This window comes from Pezoporus flaviventris, unplaced genomic scaffold, assembly GCF_033815535.1.
Source record: "Pezoporus flaviventris isolate CSIRO_AGI_PZ_B2104156 unplaced genomic scaffold, CSIRO_AGI_Pfla_v1 ptg000007l, whole genome shotgun sequence".
NCBI lineage: Eukaryota > Metazoa > Chordata > Aves > Psittaciformes > Psittacidae > Pezoporus > Pezoporus flaviventris.
In genome coordinates, this window is record NW_026892555.1 from 92,383,725 (window position 1) to 92,409,179 (window position 25,455).

General features: G+C 37.5%; 1 protein-coding gene across 5 annotated transcripts in view; it reads right to left on the minus strand.

Moving 5' to 3' along the window:
- The window catches only part of KIF13A (kinesin family member 13A), a 108,562-nt gene that overhangs the window by 48,255 nt on the left and 34,852 nt on the right, over nucleotides 1-25,455 (minus strand). For all 5 annotated transcript variants that reach the window (XM_061449556.1, XM_061449554.1, XM_061449555.1 and 2 more), the window contains exons 3-9: nucleotides 20,779-20,791; nucleotides 13,787-13,847; nucleotides 4,797-4,889; nucleotides 4,107-4,287; nucleotides 2,990-3,077; nucleotides 1,529-1,663; nucleotides 874-986 (exon numbers count right to left, since the gene is read on the minus strand). In XM_061449556.1, coding sequence (XP_061305540.1) covers nucleotides 874-986; nucleotides 1,529-1,663; nucleotides 2,990-3,077; nucleotides 4,107-4,287; nucleotides 4,797-4,889; nucleotides 13,787-13,847; nucleotides 20,779-20,791 — 684 coding nt within the window. The remainder of the gene's footprint in view (nucleotides 1-873; nucleotides 987-1,528; nucleotides 1,664-2,989; nucleotides 3,078-4,106; nucleotides 4,288-4,796; nucleotides 4,890-13,786; nucleotides 13,848-20,778; nucleotides 20,792-25,455) is intronic.

Below are 25,455 nucleotides of genomic sequence, written 5' to 3' on the forward strand. Positions count from 1 at the left end.
GGTAAAGGTGCAATACCTGCCATTGGGCAGAGGCACAATTTTGTTTCACAAGGACCGCTCAGTGTGGCTAATAATATGATATATTAATCACAAAGTAAATTAGAAATTAAGCTAGAAAGAGCAAGCATGTTCAAACTCTAAAAAGAGGTAATTTTAAATCATTTAAAGTATGAATGCTGTTCAAACACTCTTTGTGCTGTCATTGTTGACTTAAAATACCAAAATATTTTGTAATATTTTAAAATTACATTGAAAAAGTAGTGGCTTTTAATGTAACAGTTGAACTCTCCCTTTCCCAGGAAAATTAGTATATTTAAGACAGCAGTAATATTGTGCTAAATTCTTGCTTTTGGGCAGTAACACAGTAATTACGGCAAAAAAGTGCCTTGAAACTTGTCATTGCTTGAGTACAAATGCTCAAGGCAATGCTAAACTAACACAGCTTCATTCTGAGCTGGTTTTCTTAAACTATGAATTATACCCTTACATATTTTAATACATGTTGGAACAAAGCCATTCGACTCTGCAACTCTGCATTCTTCCTTGAGCAGATGATGAGACAAAACACATGAGCCTGGGGACAGGGTGTATAAATGAATCACAAAAGGTATATACTTAATTAAAGAGTGCTGCTGTCACTTTTTCCAGATAAAATTCATATAGACCTCATCTGAGTCAAGTATGATTCAGGGTCCCTATACCAATGTAAAGAAACACAGAGCTCAGCATGAAGCAGCTGAAAAATCTGTAACAAACTGCTTCTGATGAGGTCTATCATTTGAACTGACTTGTGACAAGCACAGAGGTGGCCAGAAAACAACAGTGATTCTTACAAAGATTAAGACCTGCAACCTGCATATGCCAATGTCTTACTTGTTTATGTTGCTGCCTTCCTTCAGGCGTTCTCCTGCAGCTCCTGTTTTGGACACTCTCTCACTCCCAGCCAAATCCACCAGGCTGACTTTGCTGACCTTCTCTCCAGAATTCTGTGCAGATGGACATGGAAAAACAACATCTAAGAAACACTGGCACAAAGTGCTAACACATCTGGCACCGGCACCATGAAATACTTTTCTCCATAATAATGCAGGTTAAAGCACCAAATTCAAGATACAAGAGAAGAAGGAATTGTTTTATAGGTCTTTAAGAGTCACTCATTTATTTTGTAATAAGGAATGAAGCACCAATGAACCAGAATCAGCTGTATGGCAATACCAACAACCTTACTGTCAGAGCAGGCCATGAAAACATGGCAACAGTTAAGACCTAAGCAACAGCTAAGACCTAAGACAGGTTTCATGGTAACAACAGGATATTAAGAAGCAATCCAACTGTTTGCTTTATCTGGTGTGCTTCCTCACTCTTCCAGGGTTCTCTCAATCCTACGGTCTTGCTAGTATTGCTTTGATTACTAGAATCCCATGGCATTAAAGGTAGAAGCATGGCTAAACATATAACATATGTGTAAGAGGAAGAAAGGAAGGAAGAATTCACCATGACTTCATAATTAATCATCAGAAATACATACGCCAGAATGCAGGTCATAAAGTGTTTGAGTCACTATAATATTGAATACGGCATGAGAGCGGCTGCTTTCTTCATTCATGTTGGTTGCAGCAACTGTTCGTGATTTGTTTCCCTCTGACATCAGTGACTCAATATCCTAGAGCGAAAAGAGTAAAAAGTGATGCTAGGATAAACACACATACTGTACTTGCTGAACAAAATCCCCATCTAGATGGAAGGGTGTGTTCGTGGGGGACAGAAGAAGAAAGGAAGGCAGAAGTAATGAGAAAATTCTTTGCCGTTCTGAGATGTACAAGGGCAGGGGATATGCAATTCTGCAGACTGATGTTAGATCGTGTCTGCTTTAAGTCTTACACTTAAAACCCCTTGCAACTACAGGCGATGCACATACTTCTTATCTGCTTCTAAAACATGATGGCCACATCCACATTATAAATCAAATCGTTGAATGCCCATAAACAAGCCAGCACAGATCAACTTACACAAGTGAACACAATGCACCTTTTCACTGAACTGCACTAATACTATCTTCATTTAATTGGCCCAAAGGGTTACCTCACTTGGAGCCTGGACCTTCCCAAATATATAAAACCAAAGATGACTATGCCAAGTCTGATATATGTGCTTACTGAGCTTGCCAACATAGTTTCATAAAAGTCATCAGCCAGAAACTAATTATAAATAGAATTTTCTAGAATTTGAAAAAAAGGTGGGTTTTCAAAGCATGCATTTCACCATCAAGAACTGCAAAAGCAGTTTTTATTACTCTATAATATGCACAGATGCTTCAGAAAAACAAAAATCCCCATTAAAAAGCTAAATGGTTCCCACATAATGCTACACAGAGCATGAATGTTTTTTAAAAACCAACATTTACAAATTAACTTCCTCATAAAAAGAAGCCTACACAATTCAAAAACTGCACCACTTTAATTATTTCCATTGTAGCTACAGTAGTTCATTGGCTTCTACTTATTAGTAGACTTATTACTGACTTACTTGAATATGTTTTGGCAACTCAAGTGTGCTCAGATGCTGCCATGATTTAATTTACGAATTATAAAAGCTATGTTGTAGCCTCTCATGCAATACATCCATATAAAAGAAGAGGCAGTATTCAACAACAAAATCAAAATGAATTCATGCTGGAAGACTAATATTCTTATTTCGGAAGCCTTGTATTTCATGTGCAAAGGAGACACTGTGTTCTTGATGTAGGCTGCATGCATTGAAAACAGCAAAATACCGCTATTAATATTTTTAACCAATACAAAGGCAATTCCAATGCTTTTACATGAAATAAATACTCCTGAAGCATTAGAGAAGATCTTTGCAATTGCCAGACACCATAAATGCACTCAAGAACCAAACAAAATGTCTGGATAGACACTTATCTCTTGTAATGTTCTTACTGCTTATGTAAAAGATGTTATTTATAAACTTGTCATTGGTTTAGATTTACCTCAAAGTTTGTAACAGCCAGCTGAGACAGGCCATCTACGTATGGTCCCAACACTTTGTGCTCTCGAACCTTAAGGGACTGCCGACTCCTATGAAATAAAGTAGGCTTTACGCATAATCCACTAAAATGAACTTTTTTGAAATACAAAAACTGTAGTATGAAATGATAAAAATCTTCTATATAGTAGAAGTCAATTTATGCCTTTAATTGTAACAGGAAGAAAAAAAGTCTTCCAGATTTTTTTAAACTCAAATTAACAATAAAGACTCAAATTAATTTAACCAGTTTTAATCTACATATACAGATTATTTTTAATGCATCCTTTCACCCTAGTATTTGTGGATAGAACAAAACCTGAGATTCCTCATTAGGCAGAAAGAATGCTGACAAAAAAGGAAACAAAAAAAAATCTTCCGCTCTGCCCCCCAGCAATTTTCTTCAATTCTTGCATTTTCTACACCTTATTGACATATATAAGTCTCAAATCTATCTTTTTAACTAACTTGTATACTTCTGCACCTACTGCAATTATGTTCAAGAATCAAAATACACACCACATATAATCAATGCTCATATAAAAAAAAAAAAAAAAATCAAAAAAAAAAATCACAACTACTTCCTGCCCAGACATCTCCTGGCCAAAGAGCCTAACCAGTATTTCTGCATAGACAAAATGGAAGAAAGAATGCCATGGGTAAATTCTGAGGTATTAATTTTCCACATTGAAAAAGTTTGACATTTAACCCATGAGAACCAAGCGGTAAATAAGTTTTGAATTCCTTCTAGCTGATGAAAATTCATGCCTGAATATGGTCTGGATCATATGACAAAAACACCCCAGAATTCACCTGTACATTGTTCATGTATTATTTGCTTGAATCATTCAATGGTACCCCAATATTTAGATTGATCCACACCAGTTACTACTTTACATATAAGCTTTACATGGATATTCTTTTCAAGTGCTTGATATCTAATCTTTTGTAAAGAAGGCTTGTGAGCATACAGTCAGGAAAAAAAACCCAAACCAACTTCTCAAGAACTTTCAAGAGGATTTCTACTTTTATAGTTTTAGAAAAAAATAAGGATGGCTGTGGGACAGAGTGAAGCTACTCACCCTTTTGGGTCAAGCAGATCTCTGACTTTCTCATTGTAGATTTCCATATAGGACACTTCAACTTTAAATGTATGAGATTCATTTTCTTCCACAGAGATTCTCTGAAATAAAGCACAACAGAGCCGTGGGATCAGACCCAGCTGCTCTGCATTGCCCATCATTGAAAAGGATTTTCCTGAACCTAGAGGAAAAAAGGAGAAGAAAATGCTTTAGAATGTAGTTTCTGAGCTACTCATTTGTTCACGAAGCACGTTTTAATTCTCTTTTTATTCCTCCAGAAGCACGTATCAGAACGACACGACAGGCTATTCCAGACAGAGAGGTTGCTCTTTGGACTCCAAGGTACAGGAAAACAAAAAGAAAAATTATCTTAAATGGTTTTTCTTTAAGCAGCGCCATTGCTTGGGCCCCCTTTGAACACCCTCAAACATTAAAGACTGAATGAGCCTTTGGTATGAACTACTCCTTTCAGGCTTTGAAAGCAGCCCCAACAGGTACTAACTAGAACATATTTGCAGAGCCGCTTTAAGAACTTTATATTGTCACTGACCGTGCTAAATGTTTGGCATTTAACACTGTGATATTTCAAGTACAATTTTTAAATATTATCTAGATTAATATTTATGTTTTGTTCATCCCACTTCCCACGTGTATGAAAAGTGTTCTTCCCCTTCAGCACACAAGACTCACCTGTCTGTCCATAGGCAAAAATACAAGCATTATATCCCTGAAAGGCCTTTTCAAGAATTCCTTCTCCAAGGCACTTGAACACCACTTCCTGACCTAGAAAATAAATATTTCAAAGTTTATTTTAAATGGACTAAAAGACTGAAATTTTCTGGAAACAAGGAAAAAAAAAGTTTGCAAATTATTTATACTATTGAGTGCACTGATGAACAAACAAATGATTCCACATACAACTGCATGACAAGTTCAAAACCACTGCCTAAACTAGTGTGTTTAAATACGTTGCCGATTTTCCTGTGAAGGGAGCAGTTCTTTGAAAAGTGTCATAAGTTGAATGCTTAGGAAATAAAATAGATGTCTAAATTTTGTATTATTTAAGTGCAAATTTTGCAATTAATATACATTCCTTATTCAAAAACTAAAACCAAAAGAGTCCTGTAATTGAACTGCAATGTAACACATTAGTGAACTAGGATATTAAACAACAAATACCATGCTAGAAACAGTAGTGGTTGTTCTCTTGGGAACTGGCCTCAAGTCTCACCATAAGCTATTATGATTCACTCTGTGACAAAGTGATGCTGGAACCAAGATGACATTCACTCTTAATGACATTCAGGAAGGAAATGTATATTAAGAGGCTGCAAGACTTTCAACAGGGCTGTCTGAGGATGTAGTCTGCAAAATCCCCAGTTTGAAACATCAGCTGCAGAACTTCATAGTCTGAAAATTGCCTCCCTGTGCCAGGCAGATTTTAGATGCACTTCAATCTTTTACATGCAGAAGATGAAAATAGGCGCGGTGGATGATCTTTTATTTTTTTTTAATAGGAAACCCCACAATTTGTACACCATGAAGAGGGTCAATGGCTTGTCTACTTTGAGTTCTGATCAGAGAATTATATCAGCTGTGTGTACACTCAAAACAAGCACAGCTGAGCTAAGGACAGTATTTATACAGCTTCTGATGTTTGGTTTTAATCTTACATTCACTGCCTGCTGACTTTCTGAACAGCTATGATCACTGCATCTCTCATTTTGCTAAGTTATTTTCAGCACTTGTCAGTCACAAGAAGTGATTTTGTACAGTGGATGCAAGAAAGACTTCCATAGTTCCCAAAATGGAACATACTGATGTAAAAAAAACTAGCTATAAATTTATACATTACATTATCCTTGAATAATTGGTAGCCCAGAAAATTCCTGCAGAACCACCTGCGCAATGATTTACAGGCACGTAACTAGAACTACAAGTACTACATTACTTTTATTTTCCTTTAACTGTAATCTAATTTCTCTTCTGCTGTAAATAAAAAAAAAACAACAAAACAGTGATGCCCTATCAAATGGTCTTTGTGTATCCTTCCAGCTGATCTTCTGAAATTCTAAAAAGTGTCACTGCTCCGAATTAAATACAGGAATACAGGAGTTAAACATAGAAGAGAATCTGCTGTACTCTGAAATAACTCCATCTCCTTCCCCATACACGTTCATTCACTTCTCATTCCAAATCTATGTTGAGACAGCACTGTTCAAACAAACTGGAAACAGCTATAGAGAATGTTAAACTACAGAAGAATCAATAAAGAAAATATATCAGTGGGAGATAAGAACATAAAACACAGAAAAATTTGCTTTCCACCCACCTCCTGAGGGCCCATTTTGAAGCTACCAAATATCAAAGAAGCAGGGAGCCACTTATTATCTTGCTGAGCAAGAATGCAAACATCAAGCAAACACTGAAGGAGAGTATAATTATTAAAAGTATATATATTCCATAATAATTATGAGTGGAGAATAAAACCGTTTTTCAGAAGAGGAAAAAACCTTCTGACCAGCAATAAATCAGTAACCTTCATGTTCCCTAAGCAAAAAAAAAACCAGCAGATACCAAAGCATTATAAAACTGTGCACAGTCATGATAACCGTAAAATAACTTACAGAACCCCTTACTGCTAAATATCAGGGAAGAAAACAGGTCTGAACCTCACACGCAAAGCTGGATTATTATTTTTTATTTTTAGTTTTTCAGGAAAAAAAATAATTTTCAAACAGTCAACACAGAGCCAGTCAGACACAGGTACATAATTCTAAAATGGTACTTTTATAACAGGTTTTAAGAGCTCAGCAAAACCAGCATAGACAAACAGGTCATTACAGAGTGATGTTTACAGTAACCAGACAAATTGCCATGGCATAAAATAAGATTTGTTTTTAAATGCACTAATAGAAAAGAGCGCAAGATGTTAAACTTCAATCATGGATATTTTACGCATTTGCTAATGCAATGCACTGTTGAGGGTAACAGCATATCATCCAAAATATTTGGTTAGTTTTCATTAAGAAACCTCACTGTTTCTCCCACAAATTTAATTAGTGGGTTTGCAAACTGATTTCAAGATCTGTATTATATGTAATTATGTTTATGGGCAGTTACAGTCAAAAGAAATAATGCAGTTCCATTGTCTACACTAATGCATTTTTGTTTGCTAAGTAAACCTGTATCACCTGCAATTAATACTTTTGCTTACAGAACTTTTCTTCCATAGACACCTAGTGTTTAGAGGTAAGCAGAAGTTTTAAACTGATTCCAACTTAATTTACAGTAAAAGGGAGAAATACAGGAAAAAACCCCAACCATATTTAGTTAACAGAAAGATTTCCCCTACACCAACCTTTATTGTCTTTTAGACAAGGTTTCCCAATCTTCCAGCTGGCTAAGACCATATAGGCTCTTACAGAGGCAACTAAAGGCTTGAGACCAAAACACCCATCCCCTCTCCCATCTTCTGCTCAGAACATGGGCAAGCCTTGTGTGACTGATAGACATGCAGTCAGCCAAGCTGGGGAGTACACAGGATAAGCAGACAAGCTGCCAGTTCTCACCAGCCAGGATCTCCTGTCTGCTCATCCCTTTGAGGACTAGGGAGCTAAGTCTAGTGAATTCTCCTTACAGATGACAGCCTAAAAAAAATCTTATTTCCTTTAGTTTAAAGAGCAAGACTGTCAACCTGGAATCACTCAGTGAGAAAGATTAACAGTGTTGCTGTATACCCTGTACCTCTAGTTATGGCACATGTGGCAGTGCCCCTAATGCTGCAAGGTGGAAAAGCCTACTAAGACACTGTTAGAGATGCTCTGCTAATCAAAACCTGAGAAACACTGAGGGATGCCCACTCAGTTCTGAAGGTGTACATCAAGACAACAAGAAAACCTTTTCTGCATTTACCAGACAATGAAGTTGTACAGCTGTAACTGTCTTCATAGCCTCAAGACATTATCTGCACATTTTGACAAGTGTAACAACAAGCCTGACGCTAACAGTAGGCGGAAAACAGTAACTCTTCAGTAGATTAAATTAACAACTCTTAATCTCTCAGGCTGCCACTTCCAGGAGGAGACGGACCCAAGAATCTCTCCATTAGCTCTTAGGACTGAAGATGATTTTCAGTCCTAAGAAACTCTTCACTATGAGGGCACAGGTTGCCCAGAGAAGATGTGGCTGCCCCATCCCTGGAAGTGTTCAAGGCCAGGTCAGATGGGGCTTGGAGCAACCTGGTCTAGTGGAAGGTTAGTTCCTTCCGTCTAGTTCCTATGCCCCTATGGGTGGGGGGGCTTGGAACTAGATAATCTTTATGGTCTCTTCCAACCCAAACCATTTGATGATTCTATGATTTTCACATGTTCATCACTCCGACATGCTTTTGACATTCTTCCATAAATATATAAATCAAGATAACAAATGTTGCAGTAACCACACTAAAGATACGGAAGACTTCAGCATTCAAAATGGTATCTGTGACTTACCTGAAAGCTAAAGGAAACCCATCCTCCTCTCAGATTTACATTTTTAACCTACATTCCTGGAACTTTCAAATGCCATGCTTGTGCTATTACTATGTATCAAGGGTATTTAGCATGGCACTTGGAAGCTAAAAAGTTTTTTTCACATGTTCTCTACCTACTGAAATGGCTGGGTATCCAACAGAAAAAAATTTAAAACAAAGGTAGCAAAGTATGGCAATGCACATGTAAACAGCGGCTCTTAAATTATTAAGAAACCTAAAATAAAGACTTCATATTATCTACCCATAGAGCTGCATGCAAAAATCTTAGAAATCAGAGTTGGAATCTCTAAGCCAGTATGAATTATTGGAACATTTAAATTTGGAGAACATGCAAGATAATTAAAAGTCCCCGAAAACAGAAACATAAATATATAGCCTAACATGCAAAAGCACAAAGCAGAATTTTCAGAATAAGGTATTAAATTAATCTCTCTAACATCTCTATGCTCTTTCCCCTTCTCTTCTTCCAAATCATCCCCTTACAGTTCCTGAAGCCCCAGTCAGGAAATCCAATTTGACAGTGCAGCTGGTGGAACCTCCACATTGCAGAGAAACCCTAGGACCCCTTTCACAATCTGCAAAATTAAGCTATTTACAAATAAAGCTTAAACATTCTCAAGTTTGCCTGACCGGTGACAAACAGCAGAAGAGAAAAAAGAAAAGGGAGGGGAGGCAGGCGGGCCACTCCATTTCCAACAAAACTCCCTTTTAAAAAGGCAGTTGCTGCCTTTCCCAAGAGCTTCCCAATTAGCAACAAACACATTCAAGTTGTACTGTAACTAAAATTTGTTTCAGTGTGAGATTTTTAGATGACTAGTATTTCTAGTTCACAACAACCTGTCAACTTGAAACAGGGATGGCTCATCTTAGCACAAAGTCATCCAGCCAGGTTGTGACTGCAACATTATGACACAACACTGGCATTCCTGAAACCCCCTCCCTTACACAGCAAAAATACCTAGAACGAAGTTAACATGTTACGTACAACACTGAAAAAAATCAAGTCTCTTAAGGACTTAATCTTTAAGCCAGAACATTTTAATAAGCAAATCTTGATAGCAATAAATTATAGCTGCTTCCATGACTTAATAATTACAATAAAACCTGATCTGTGGAGATCAGAATTATTAAAAGCTCTGCTAGATAACAGTATTTAAAGAATCTCTTTAAAATGGGAAGAAAGATGCTTATGGCTCACCTTAACAAGAATCTAAAAGCACAACAGCCAGCATCATCTAACTATTACAGCCTAATATAACAGTACTGACAAACCACTGGAGTCTTTACTGGCATAAGCCTTAATCCACTAAAAGTTCTCCAGTGCTTCAAATTAGGTACTGTAATGTCTGTCTCAGGTGCCTGACCCATACAGCACTAAAGCCGCACTAAGTTTCCCTCAAATGTGTATGTCTGATGTCAGGTATGTGACATGAAACTAAGCCCCACATAACATGTAGAGGCTCCTCTTATAAAAAAGGGAATGGGAAGGGGAAGAACAAAGCCAAGGGAACAGTAAGAAAGACAAGAAAGGGATAGGTTTCTCCCACGTAACAGCTTAAATATTAGTCAGAATTGCAGACCGACACTCACGCCTGATCAAAATTTACAATCTCTCGTGAGGGCAGAAGCGTACAGTTCTTTAAGGCAATTTGTTTCCTTTTAAAACAGCTGCTGAAAGAGCAGTAGTCAGCACACATATTTCCAATAAAATTAAATCTTAGCCCAAAGTCAGGTGTTTAGCCTTTCAGGGCAATGCAGCCTGCAGAAACACAGAACTGAGATTTCAGGCCAAATGTGATGCAGCTTAAGGAATTTCAGAAAAATCCACCAACAAGTTGATACAGCACGGGTTCCTTGGAATGGACCTGCCCAAGTGCCATGGTAGTTATTTATACCATCTCCTGAATCCTTCCCAAACTGAAGGGTTTCTTTCCTTCCTTTTCAAAATCCACTTCACTGCAGACTTCAATAGGCTCTTACTGTTGTCTAGGCTTAGAACAAAGAATTCTTTGTTCTCAACTCTGAGAATTTCTCAATGTCCTCCTCTCCACCAAAATGCTGAGCTGTTATTTGTCTCTGTGAGCTGTTCAAGACAAGCAGGTGCTACCCATGAACTGATTCTTGAACTATTCAAGTCAAGAAACAGACAGGAGTAAGAAGTTACTCTGCTTAGTCTCAAAATATCTCTCCTGCAGCCTGTAAGGCAAAGCTCCAGCCCTTTTCCAGATCAAGGCAAACTCATTCTATCCTAGAAGCAAATACCCTTCTCTCCTCAAAAATTTATTTCATTGACCTATTTTTGTTTTGTTTTTCTGATAAGAGATTCATATTCTCACTGAGTACCCAACTACGCCTTTCAGAATTAAACAGACAAAAAAGGTGCAGGAGCTAACATCTGATGAAGAGCACAAACCCAAAGATTGTAACTGTTTCTTGCGTGGAACAACCCAGCCACAAATTATTCAGAAGCACAGAGCATCAGTATTCAGAGTAATCCTCCATCTACCTGCTAACTCATTGAATTAAAAAAATCAAAACCAAAAAAGAAACAAAACCCAAACCAAAATGAACAAAAAAACAACACCCCCACAAAAGAAACCACCCATCCACTTTAGCATTGATTATAAACACTTCCTTTTCAGTCATAAAAGCAATTCAGAGGGGGTTCTGGACCTTGCAATCTCTAAGATGTGATGCCAAGTTGTTAAAAAGCCTCCATCTCCTACAGCATCTGAAAGCAAAGCACACTTACACAAAGGTCTTGTAAAGAGCTTACTCCTTTTCTATGCTCCAGACTCTCTCTTGGCTTTAAGAGACAGAATACTGCAAGAACAGCTGCAAAGATCCCCTCTAGGTATGTTTCATCACATGAAGGTTACCTTCACTATTCTGTTAGTGAGACTGATGGATCGTTTTAGAATTTTAGAACCCAATTTTCCAGTGGGAAAAAAAAAAAAAAAATCGCTAAAAAATCAATTCTGTTACCAATACCAACAATCTCTGTGTTTTCAAATGCTGGAAAGAGAAGGTAACTTCCAAAATGGAATAAGATCCCTTGTGCTTCCTGAACACAAGTTCAGAAAGAAAGTTAGTAAATACAAAGTAAACCTTATGTTTAGCCAACAAAGTTGAAGACATCTCACAGAATAAACTGACTATAAGAGAAGATGGCTAATCCCATTTCATGGTCAACTCTGCTCCCCCACAGCCTGAACGTTGTAACCAATCACCCAATTAAGCAATGAACTTTATCCAAACAAGAACCTCTCTTGTGCAAAAAATATTAGCAAGTGCTAGTAGTACTGTAGATCAATCAAAGCGAAAACTAAACCTAGCCCATAATCACATGTGACAGCTTTAAGGATCCTGTAACAAACATGCATTCCAGGAAAGCACAAACTTTGGTTTTGTTGACATACAAAACCACCCCAAAACCAACACAGAAGAGTTACCTAACTAAGCCAACAAAGAATTCATACATATGCTGTCTGCAGTTCATGCCATATTGTGAAGTTTCTGACGTCCTACATGTCAATTGACAAAATCTTTAATATGTTGTGATATACACCACACTACATCTGCTTATCATAATGCAAGATGAGCATGTTTTGGTTTCGTACAGAGAGCAATGACTGACAGGGTAGCCTAGAACTTGAGAATGTCTGGTTAAACCTTTCACATCTTCCAGTGTATTTCTTTGATACAGATTAAAGGGTTTCTCAAGTAACTAAATTAGTCTCACATGACTTTTATTTTTCAGGTATTTTACTTAAGCCTGAAGCTCATATATTAGTTATATTTACAAGCACTCTGGACTTAGATTTCAAGCTTTATACGTGTTTCTTTTTAATTGTGCCTGCATTCACAGAGATTACTTTGGGCAGGGAGTATTTAATACATCTGTCTACCTAGACCTAGAACTCCACTGAATTTGCCTGTAGACAGAAACAAGTTTAACTGGTTAGGGATGTTTCTGTGGTCTCCCTCTTCTCTATCTGTGGTTTATAAAACGCAGCTCCCAGCTGCACGCTGGAGGCAAGTGGAGCCAAGATCTGAGTATGTACCATCACCTTCTTCCTTTAGAAGGAATGGAAGCATGCAGACACAAATAGAGGTACTGCATGCTCCAGACTCTTAACAACCTGAACTAAGAATACGGTGCAGTGCACATGATCAATACAAAGACAGTTACTGAAAGACAAGGAGACACAGAAGTTTTTTGCCTGATGAAACGTATATTTGCTCAGGCAAGCAAGAAATACAGTGGAATCTATGATCAAGTGCAACTCTCAAGATTTGGGATTTGATACCAGGGACTACAGCAGTCAGACATATATTTTAACATAAGTATATGACAGTTCATATATTAGACCACTGATCTCAATCTTTGAGCTAATTAACCCTATCAACCTTCAAGATTTCTTATGGGCCACAGAACTTTGTGATATGAATACCTAAATTGAGTGTCTTTGTTTTTTTCATCCTTTCCATGGACCACAGCTTTAAAATCCCAGTGTTCAGAGTCAGCTCTATCAAAACAAGTCCTCTTATGAAGTATGAAAATGCTAATACACAAATCCAGTTATGAGAAAACTAACTATTGGGATTACAGTCTTGCCTGGATTATCCAGCTTTTGAGAGGAAGGAGTCATAAAGCTGAGCACTCAAAACCATTGGAGATCTGAACTTTTAGAATATGAATGACTTGAAAGACTTGAAATAAGCACGCTACCTGAGGAGAACATGCTTTATTCTTCTCATGCACAGGAACACAGCACTGAAAACACACACATTCATCACTAGCATTAGTCATAAGAAATCACTGATGCAGAACTGGAATTTCATTCTAAGTGACAGAAGAAATCCTCACAAAAGGCACTGCCAGGAGATAAAAAAGACCATTACAGCTTGGATGTAAAAAGCACCCTCCTAAACCCCTCCTGGGCACCTTAAAGCTTCCATTCCTTCTGAACTGAGGCACCAGAACTCAGATGACTCAATCCCTGTAAAAATGAGGAATCCACTTCTGTGAAGAAATCTCTTGAACATCACAGTTCAAAATGAAAAAAAAACTTCCATGAAACACAAACCGAAACTCTGTGTTCTCAAATTATTCACACTACCAGATGTATGGAAAATAGTTTACCTGCATATTTTGTGGTGTTTGATTCATCCATGGACCAGAAGCAGTGATCAAAGGCAAACACCTGTAGAAGCATATAAAAAGACAAATTAGGAACTCTGGTTACACAGCATGTCTCTTAAAGCAGTACAATCTGTGACTCTTGAATTGCAGTTAGACTGCACTGTTTTCTGTGGATCCTAAATCAGAAATATAAAAAGGCTTCATCTGCAAGAATACTTTTGGGAAATCTTGAGAGTCACAGAACTGCAGTACTTATTTTCTATCTGCATTATTCACAACACTGCTCACTGAATCTCTTAATATAGACTTGAAAACTCAGCCAAAACCTAATAATTATCTCCACTCTTCTCTAGGCACTAACGCTGACAAAAGTTTCTGCCAGCAGTAATGAAACAGCACCAAAAGGATTCAATATACAGAAAATGATAACTATTTAGCAGACACCAATACAAGACACACAAAAGTTCTAGCATGGGTTGGACTTCTAAGGCTCAAAGAAGAATATTACTTACAAGCCTCAAGGAGCAAATAAGTACTATCAGATTATCTGCTTAAACTAAGAGTACAGTACTGCATCTCACTAGATGAAAGCTCGAAACTTACAAATAGAAAATGTAGCTCTATCAGCCAAACAAGCTATCAGAGCCTTCTTTAATGAAAAGACTTAATACTACTTCAGTCAAGAGTTCCAGCTGTGGGTAGAAATCAAATGAGATTCAATATTGTGCTCAGTGGACTTGTGTACCTGGAAGAGCATCCTGTAAAAACACTTAACACGCTGGGATTTGATCCAAGTTACTTTTTCTGCACATCTGAGCCTATCATAGTATAGACATTCAACACTGTTGTTTGACAGCTTTATATTGCCACAAACACACCTTAAGCTGAAATGCATTTTCCACATTTTACCATGGTGAACTGACTGTGGATGAGTAAATTATACAAACTCTTTTTCTTTTCCCTTTGGGATCCCAAGGGGACGGGAAACAACCCAAACCTTCTTTGTTAAAACTTCCCATGAGCCAAGATTTTCTCTGCCTGGTCTTCCAACAGCTGATCTCCTTAGTGAGACAAGCCATGAAGGTTAACATAGAGAAAGAACCACAGGCTCTATTGGCAGAAACACCAAATTCCTTGTGAGACAAACCCTGAAGTGCAGAAGAAGATGGATTATTTCCTTTCGGCTTTTGGGGATGTAGAACATCTTGGATTCCCTGCTACTGTACAGTTACTACACCATCTGATCTACAGATATACTGTAAGCTAATTCTTCCCAAAATGTCTGTTGCTGGGAGTATTTCAGAAGGCTTAAACCAGGTAGCACAGTAACCTCACCTCCTTCCCTTTCCCCCAGCGTAATGCAAAACACATCAAATGGCCCAAGAGAAGACTCCATACTGAGACAACATTTAGTCCACAAAAGGAAAAAGAGTTCTGGAATTCCCTTTTGAAAACAAACAAACACATAATACCAATCTAACAGGGAGGTCTAAGTCACTTACTGCAGGACAAATAGAATGAGACAACTTCATGAGTCAGGATGTTCCCTGATGTGGCAGAGTTAAAGATGTAGCTTTGCTATCGAACTATAAGCAAAATGCAACAGTCACCTCATCTCCACATAAGTAGGGGCTTAAATTACTTCTTGCATTTTTTGTTGTGCTTCAGATCTAAGCATTAAGAACTCCCTGTCATCAGTAAGAATGCTCTAACCCTTCTCCAAACTTTTATAATCCAAAACCTACTGTTTCTCTTCTCACATTCCACTTGTATGAACTTTTCATCACAGGACTTGGTAACAATATCTATCTACAGTGGATCATGCTGCCCAGTTAAAAGAGTTACCCAGCTACACATGCTCTTGTGTAATGACTTAAACGTCAATGCAGCAGTACTGTAGGCCTATTTAATCTGTTGTCCTATGCATTTTCCCCTTGTTTAACATGGAAAATCATGACAGGATTATTCAGTGACTCCTAATTTAAACATTGAGACTTTAAAAAACTCAAATATGTGCTTTCAGCCAAGCATTTCTCATAGAGAAGCAGCTTTTTTTTTTTTGAACAGTAAAAATTGGTCAGACTGTTTTTTGAGGGTTCAAAAATGACTATGCAAGAGGAAGAAAAAAATTCTGTCTCAAGATAAAACCAAAGTAAATATAGCATTTTAGTATCTTTTCATACATAAAAAGCCAGGACATGGCCTTGGTCTATATATAAAACTTGTTCTGGAAATTTGCCAAATCCTTCTAGCAGAAGTAACAAGATTACTTTAAAATAAAAAAGCATCAGGCAAAAAAGTGGAAACTGCTGGGGCACCACTATTTGTGAAACGTGTACAGCAGCTGCAGTAAAAATCCCTTCTCCATTAAAACAGATGGGCAAACATTTCAAAATTGTTTTGATCAGTGGTGACAAAACAGCAACCTTGAACATTCCCAGCAATGATAATTTAAGGAAGTGCCTAATCAAAGCAATTTTCAGGACAACTCAGACCTTTGGGAAAACAGATTTCAAATGCAAGAATTAACAGAGTAAGAAGGCATAAAAGAACAAGAAACTTGGCCCCAGTCAGTGAGGCTCTTCCCCAGGTACCTAATGAAGGCATTTCACAGGAAATGCCTGTAGGACCGTGTCCTACCTGAAGAGTGACCCTTTTGATCACCTTTTCTGTTCAAAAATGGCTCACTAGTTTCTATTTTCCTGACCTCCAGTGCAAGAACTGTAGGACATGCAGTCACAAGAGCAGCACACAAGCACACTCAGGATCAAGACACAGAACCTAAGCTATGATGGAAAAGAAAAAACCCTCAGTCTTATCCTTGGTGCTCCCTTCCTTATTCCATTTTCACTTATTCTTTGAAAACAAAAATGTTGGGTATCACTTTTTCTTTCGATAGGAGTATTCTCCCCAAGATCTATTTCCTCGAAGACGGTATTAAGCCTCCTGTCAATATAATTATTGAAGCTATCAGGAGTTCTGATAATGCTGAAGTCTCAAACTCAGTGTGGCCAATACTCACACTGGGAATTACTGGGCACTGGAAAATGCCTTTTTAGCTTTTTGAATAAAGCAAAAAGCTTTACCAACTTCTATATATAATCTATATCAAAACTACTATTGAAACATTTGGAGAGCGAGATCTGTGACACACAAACAGAACTTTTTAAACTTCGAGCTCTCTCCCTGAATTAGGTTTTAACTACATTTTGGAGAATCTATTCCATTTAGGTGTTTTAACATCAAAAGAAAAAAAGGCAAATATTTTTGTTTAAAATTCAAAGTTTTAAGTTGCTACCTCTATCTCCACTGAGATTTCCTGAACTTAGAGTTACTTTTCTAAGCATTTTGAGTAAGCCTCTGACTATATGGGCAAGTATTTCTACTTTCCTACTACTCTGATGTCAATTCCATAGCCACTGAACCAGGAAGCTTAACGTATTTTCAGAAGGTAAGCAAAAAGGGAAAACCACGAAAGACAGGTACAGACCTACTTCAAGTGTCTGCACAGGTAGGCGTTCAACCTCAAGCAGACGTAAGTTCACACAGGTGTTGGCCAGTTCTCACAACCAGACCCAGAATTATCCTGGGCTTTTAAATTACAGAGGTAACTAGGAAACAAGCCTTACAACTGTCTTATTTTTCCAAGATTCTATTCCTCATGCCTCATCCTAGCATCTAAAGAGAAAGCTAGATAAAAGGAAACTGCCAGGAACCTGCCCCACTAGGGTAGTAGCTTCTAAGCCAAAGGTTTTAAGTGGAGCAAAGGGACAAAACAGGGTCATTTTTTTCCCTAGCTCTATTATTTCAGCATTTGAAACTGCACAATACTTCCAGTCTGAGTAGTATAGCAGCTGTAAAAAAGCTTGGACATTGCATTTCAGACATCTAGAACTAGTCAAGTAACACAGCTACAAGTAATGGAACATGACTCACCAGGACAGACCCTGCACAACTGGAAGTCCATAGTAAAAATATGTATACAAAGTTGAGTATGTACTCATTGTATATTCATTGTAAGCATTTTAACTCACAAACATTACATCACCAACATAAAAATGGAATGTAATGAGAAAGAATTAGCCAATAAATATTAGATCCTGGTACTACTGTATCCAGTGTCAGTGTACGTGGGCACATGGAATCATAGAATAGTTAGGGCTGGAAAGGACCTTAAGATCATCTAGTTGCAACCTCCCTGCCATGGGCAGGGACACCTCACACTAAACCATGTCACCCAAGGCTCTGTCCAACCTGGCCTTGAACACCTCCAGGGATGGAACATTCACAACTTCCTTGGGCAACCCATTCCAGTGCCTCACCACCCTTACATTAAAGAACTTCTTCCTCATATCCAGTCTAAACTTCCCCTGCTTAAGTCCCCTGTAATAGTTACATAGGCCAATTTTACATTATAGAGAGCAATACTCGAAGTGTTATTAACTATTAGAAATTAAATAAAAGAATTGTTCTGGTAACCCCAAAGTTTAAGTAAAGGAAAGATAAAGGGCTTTGATTCAAATTTCTTCAGCAAACACCTACAACAGCTTAAGACAGCTGTTGGCTATTTTGCTAAGGAGGCAGCTAGAGCTTATGGCTTCCATAGCAAAACTGTGATGCAGGTCCATGCACCCACTGTATCAGGGAAAAATCTGGAGTTTTGTTTCAAATTCACCTGTACCTGTGGCTTTAAACAACATTTCAGGTTTTAAACTAGAAGAGCCATTGTACCTGACCACTACACAGCATTAACTTCTCACAGAATCAGAAAAGACAGCCATGGGGTAATCACATTTTAAATAGCCAAACCAATAATCTGCGGAACTTGCTTTTATTAAAGCCCCTAATCCATGGCTTGAATTAATAATTTTATGAGTTTACAAACTGAAGTATAGCTATGTGAACTATTTACAGGTAATGGGTACCATATCCAATATTAAGTGCTTACCAGATTAAGCCAAATTACATAATTAGTGTTAAAAGGAGTCTAATTTCACATTCATTATTCATTGTTTGGAAGCCTAATCCTCAGTATAGACCAGACAGAGTCTTGGGCTTCCAGTATTTAGCAATACATTGCCCAGACTGAACACAATCCCTAACATACTGTCTATGTAGCTACAAAATATTGTAAATGCACAACTAAGGTTTAATTGCCATTTCCATCTGACCAACAGGTGGCAAATTAATCATGTTTTGTGTTTTTACAGAAATGACAAACGCAAGACCTACCACAGGCCTAAAAAAGCAGGAATAGAAAACCTGAAGTTAGCCTACAGAACAGCTCACAAACCTCAGTTCAGAACAGCCATTTTACCTTTGTGGGAAACTTACAGGAAAAGCCCAGGTAATAAACACAATGTTCACAGATATAGCAAAACACCCTAATATCCTTATATAACTTTTCCTACCAGTGCTTCAGAGCTACCAAGTTGAACTGGGATTACAGTTCATCCATGACAGATGATGAACTGGCTCATTAAAGCAAAGAAACTTCCAAAAGTTATGAAAATTTCAAAAAATCCTGATTTGAAGATCAACTACATGCAGCACCTTAAAAACTGTATAGCTCAAGAAACATTCAATCTCATATCTTTAAAAACAATGTCTACTTCCAGTGGTAGTAAGAGCCACCTTCCATCTCAAAGAGATAAACATTTCATACAACACCGTAAATTTAGGTATTAATGAGCATCTAACTATATACCTAACACTACTACTACCATCATGGCATACATACACAAGCTGCACCTGTAATGTTTTTGTCCAAGAAATGCAAGGTTATAATTAAGCTTTTACAGAATGTCAAGAATAACTTTATCTGCCTGTAATGGAACACGAATGATGAAGTACAGAAAATGAATGCCCTTGTAAAAAAGTTTTTGTGAAATTACAATGACAGAAAAGAGGGGTCTTTTTGCATTTAAAAAAAAAAGATGAAACTCTTTCATATTAAATAATACATTTGATTAGTAGAACTTCATAAAATGCTTTCAAAAATTTTGAGAAACTAATAAGAAAAAAAACAGGTCCATAATTTTAAGAAATTGAATCAAGAGTCAGGGGATGAGGTGGAAATCAATACAGCTTTCCCTTTTAAAATGTAGTATCAGTGTTATTAATTGTCACCTGCTGTGACCTTAAATTATATACTTTTGTTTGACTTTTCAAATATGATTATTTCATTTCATGTTAAAATAGTCTGCTCCATTTTCCCTGCCTATTGGGAGCAAGATACCACACTACTGAGAAGCTGTTGTCTTCTGACACTTAAAAAATTAATCAAAACAATAGATATTAAGATTTTATTTTTATATATATATACACACACGTATAGAATAGCTGCCTGAACCATAACGTACATAAATAGCCATGCAACACAGATATATAGATCATTATGCCTCCCAATTTCTATTCCCAAAAGGCCTACAGAATGCTCTGCTGCACCTGCAGAACTCAGATTTGCATATACTGTTTTTTGAAGATCACAAATGAAAGAAAATAATATGATGTAATGCAATGGCTCATTCAGAGCTAACTACAGCTTTCTGCTGTAAAAAGTACCATCTAACAGAAAGGATAAAATTCTCATTAGGTTTCTGAAGCAAAACACCAATGCAGTGTTTTGCACATGCTGACATGACGTAGTTCTCACAGTCTTTATTTTAAATTTTAAGCACGACTGTATGCAGTTAAATGTTTGACACATTATATGTATTTACTCTTCCTAATGTTTTTAGGAATGCATTAGGATCATGGTTTCTCCTGGTCACAGCTTTAATAAGTCACGCTTTCCCTGCATGTCAGCTGGATTAAACTATTTTTCTGGCATTATAAAGTCTTTAACTTAAAAGTACAAGGAATAGATTTTTTCATGTATTGTCATTTATCAAATCTGTATTTGATCACATACTACAGCAATATGCTCAACACTTCTTCATTGCTCAACATCTGCAAGCAGGTACAAATGCAAAAAGAGACAAAACACTTACCTTAGGTGGTTTTCTAGATGATTGTCAAAAAAAAATCAGTGACGATGAGAATTACGAATACACCATTCACATAAAGGGAAGGGAGAAAAGAAAAAGAAAAAAAACATAATCAGTGTACATCATTACTGTCATCTGAACATTTTTGTAATCCACAGTGTATTTAAGAATAATCAAACCATAAGGTATTTGTATGATGCATCACAGATTTTTAAACCATTTAAGTAACTACTTTACTAATACAGACCCACATGAAAAAGAAAGGAAAACGTCAGATTCCTTGTAAGTATAAAAATCTAACAGCACTTGGCTCTAGAAGGAAGACAACCATCCATTTTGTCAAAGTCAAACCACAGCTCATGTTTGTTTCTTCACCCAGGATGAAGGCCCACTGACTTCAGCAATGCTACACATGTAAAACCAAGGTAAGAGTCAAATAAATGTTTCTTGTAGAGATCATAGAATTGTGAAGAAAAATAAACCTGTGTTTTATTTTCCCTAGCCACAGAAAGCCTACACAGAGCACAGGAAGCCAACAAATAAACACCATTACCCTTTATACACAACTCCAATGAGCACGAGCAGAAATAAAACAGAAATGACAGACCCTCAGACTAAAGACAGCAGCTCAGAGTACTTCAACTTGTCTTTAAATGCTTTTATGCTTCTGCTGTCAGCCATAAGACCACAAAGTAAATTAAATCACCTGGTTTTTTTTGGCAGGATTGGTTTTAAGTGAGATTGCTGCCCTGTCTTGCTATATAGCCCTGTGCTCGCTAATACCAATGCAAGAGAGAAGGTGAAAGTATGGTGCAGAATTAGACTGACTTTGGCCATTTATGAAAACTACAACCTTAGGCATATGTCCAAATTATGTACTGAAATAGGCCTGAAGTAATACACAGAAGAAATTTCCACTTGATCTTCACATCTAGGAAAAAAAAAGAAAACCAACCAAAAAACAAAACAACAAAACATACAAACATGGATGGATAGGAAAAAACAACCAGTAAGGTCTACAGACCTACAAGCAGAGAACATGGTAAGGTTTCTAAGATACAGATATGGATGAAAGGTCTCTATCTACCCAGTAAATGACATGCTACACAAAATTCAAAGCTATAGAGGGGCTACAGTCTCAATGCAGAAACACATGGGACAAGGGCATGCTTTCTTCCACCAGACTGCACATACTGACTCCACCAAGTCTGGGGGAGAAGAACACACTGAGCAGTTTTCTTAGCAACCCACAATACAACAGCTCAGCAAAAAATGCTGAGGAGACAGAAATCCACAAACGTATCTTATGCAATTTTTTCTGCCCAGTCTCAGCAGCTACCTTAGATGACATGTCTGCCTAAACCAGAAGTTATATAGCTGGTACATGGTATTGGTATAATGCAAACACACTTCGCCTCTGCGCCAAACCACTCATTTCACCTGTAGCCTTTCATTAACAGTGGCTACACAGGCTCAGTTCATCACTAGCTCTTATCCGGATGCCTCAGAACTTGTGCAGAATGCACTGCTCTCTAACTGAAAAATACATTTAGCTGTACCTTGAATATTTTTCACTTGAATAAATTTTCTGATGTGATGAAAGCTGAACATTATCAGCTTGTCCAGCCAGAGGCCCAGCACAAGCTCTAAACTTCCAATTCCTTCAAAGAAAGCCATTCAAAAGTTTTTTATAAAGCTTTTAAATACACTCACATCTTGAAAAAAAATTCCAGAATGCATTAGCTTTCCTTGGGAATTCCTGATAGACTGCTGTACAAGTTCAGCAGATGCCCTAAACAGTTTAATTGAAGTAAAAACCAACAGAAAATGTATCAACTGTATTTTTTTCTGAGGTCATTCTTACAAGCCCCAATTGGAAAGGGTACAGAACATCACTGAAGTAAACAAATGGTTTGACACATTTCTTAAGATATTTACTTAAGCAATATAAGCCACTTTTAGGAAGTTTTATTTTCCTCTGATGCCCATTTTAAGAAAAGCATAATAGTAATTTTTAAACCTCTGGTGCGTATCAGAGCTTCTCAGTTGAAAGCAAGATGTTCACCCCTGATCCTCTGAATTTCAAAGCAACAGGAGCTGCAGCTTCCTAACATATGTGACATTCTACTGCTCTGAGCTCTTTGGCTATTAAGACCAAACTAGCAACTCCAGAAGTCACCTGCTAGCATCACCAGCAACAAAATGCTCAAGGGCCTCTGGACTAGGTCAGCTATACTGGCTCACAGGATAGAATTTAAGCTATTTGGAAATTCCAGCTAACTAACTCACTGTAACCATTATCCTGGCAGTGATTCAGATGGAGATACTCCAAAAATACTTTCTTCAATGGACTCAGACTGATAAATAAAGAACTGTTTACAGTTTACCAGAAATCACATCTGCAGCAGTTTAAAGATGTGCTATAAAACCCGCATTAGCATCCATCAGTTTTTCACAGAATTTTGTTTTGTTTTAGTACGTGCTTCATGGTTTCTTTCCTTACCCATAAACCAGAAACTTTAAGCTTCATATATAAGTGGATTTGTCTTAATCTTTACAAAACACTGACTATAAAACTGTGGTGATTCCATGTCATACCTGGGACTGGGAGGGAGAAGAAGCTGGGGGGGGGAGGGGGGGGGGGGGAGAGGGGCTGAGGGTAGAGGAACAGACAAGAGATCAGAGATATAACAGTTGGAATTGTTAATTCCATGTCTAATCATCCGTGGCATCAATGACAACATGCAGGTATACCTATTGAATGACAACAAAATCCTCTCTAGAGTGGACAGCTAGTGCACACTTAAGGAAATTATCAGAGTTACCTAACCTTGTAGTTCTACACACAACTAAAGCTACACAACAGTAGATTTTGGCTTAACCTAATGAAGGGCATCTTCCACCTGCACACTCAGATGGAAGACTGACTTTATTCACATGGCTATAGCTTAAACCCAAGGTAAACACCACCAAGAGCCTGTAAAATATTCTCATAGGTCAAAGGAAAAGTATGAATTTCAATGACCACAAAGCCCACTGAGCCTGTGAACTTCCTCCTGCCTTTGCCCTTAAGTCATTATGATTTTAGTAAAATATCACTAGAACGATTTTCTAACTTCACTGAGCAGTATGTCCTCTGCAGATATCTACTCAGGCTTTATCTTTTACAACAGTACTAAGCCTCTCCTGTCCTGCTTGGCTAACATGCATCAAGATGACAGAGGATAGCTACCTTAAATTTTTATCTAGAAGCAGAAAACCCAAATTCCAGAAAGTTTTGTGCTAATGCAAACATTTTTTTTTCCCTGTTGTCTCTTGCTAAAACTAAACTCTTAATGCTTCTCACCTTTGCTAAGAGAAGTGATTCACAGCGTCAGTTCTCATGTTCTATGTTAGCATGTGAGAACTCTTCCTGCCTACATTTACATTTTCTCTCTACCATTTACCCATTGCATCTGACAGTATACAATGAGAAGAGTGCGTTTCGCTAGCAAATTAACAGCAACAAAGGTTGGGTCTTCTTTTTTTAACTACCCATACTATTTCACAGCAGTCTCCCTTTGTCATACAAAAAGTTGATGTAAGTTGGCATTACATATTCTGACTAGAAAACTAGTCACATGCAATACGAAGCAACAGAAGACACTCTTGCACTATGAGCATCCGGAAGCACACAATACTGTCATCTTAAAGATTCAATCATTTTTGAATCCACACTTGATTTTTTGTCCCTTAATAAGTTTTGACAAAATGTCACTTCTACCAGTACGAAAAACATTTTTATATACCAAGAACCTGAAAGAACTGTTTTTGCTCCCCATTCCATATACTGGGGTTTCATCACCCCACTCATTACCAGTCAAGAAAGTCGCCTTCAGTAGGGACAAGGTATGTTTAAAAACAAGACCATAGGCATAAAATCAGGTACTCCACATTGAAGGAGACAGAGGAACAAGGCATCTTTGAAAAACAGGTCTTAAGATTTTTTGGAACAACATCCTTACAGCCCAATTCATCTCCAATTTGGCTGTGCTAAGCAGCCAAGTAGGTCACAATTGTACTATAATTATTCCATATTCTGGGAAGTATTCAGTGGATTCTTTTCCTTTCTCACAATTAGTTAATGAAGATGAAGCAATCATAAGTAGCTATGTTAAGTAACCACACATAGTATCTATAGCAGATGACAAACGAAACACATGGCTTTGCATCTTGCTCTTCTAAGCTGACTACACCAGAAATTATCATCTAAGACACTGACTTTGAAATACCTTTTTGCTCTCGTCACAAGTGCAACCGCAGCAAATTTATGGTACTCCCAGTTTTCCCTAATACATAACTAAGTGTTTATATATGGTGGCTACATCGTCACCGATGTGCTCCTCAGGATCACTGATCAAAAGAGTTATTACAAGCAGCTAACTCTAACTCAAACTTGACTGTTGGGACCCTGTCCCCTACTATATTAAATAATCTATTTTCCCCCAGTCTTTAATTAGACTCTAGTTATTGTAATGAAAACCTGCTACACCTATTAGAAGTACAACATAACCACAATCACAAGCATATTACACTTGTTCTTGTAACATCCAGTTAGACTCACAACAAAAAGGCAAGTCTACCTCATGATTCCTACTAATGGTAGTTATGCTACAAAGTAGCCCCGACCCTTTAAAAACC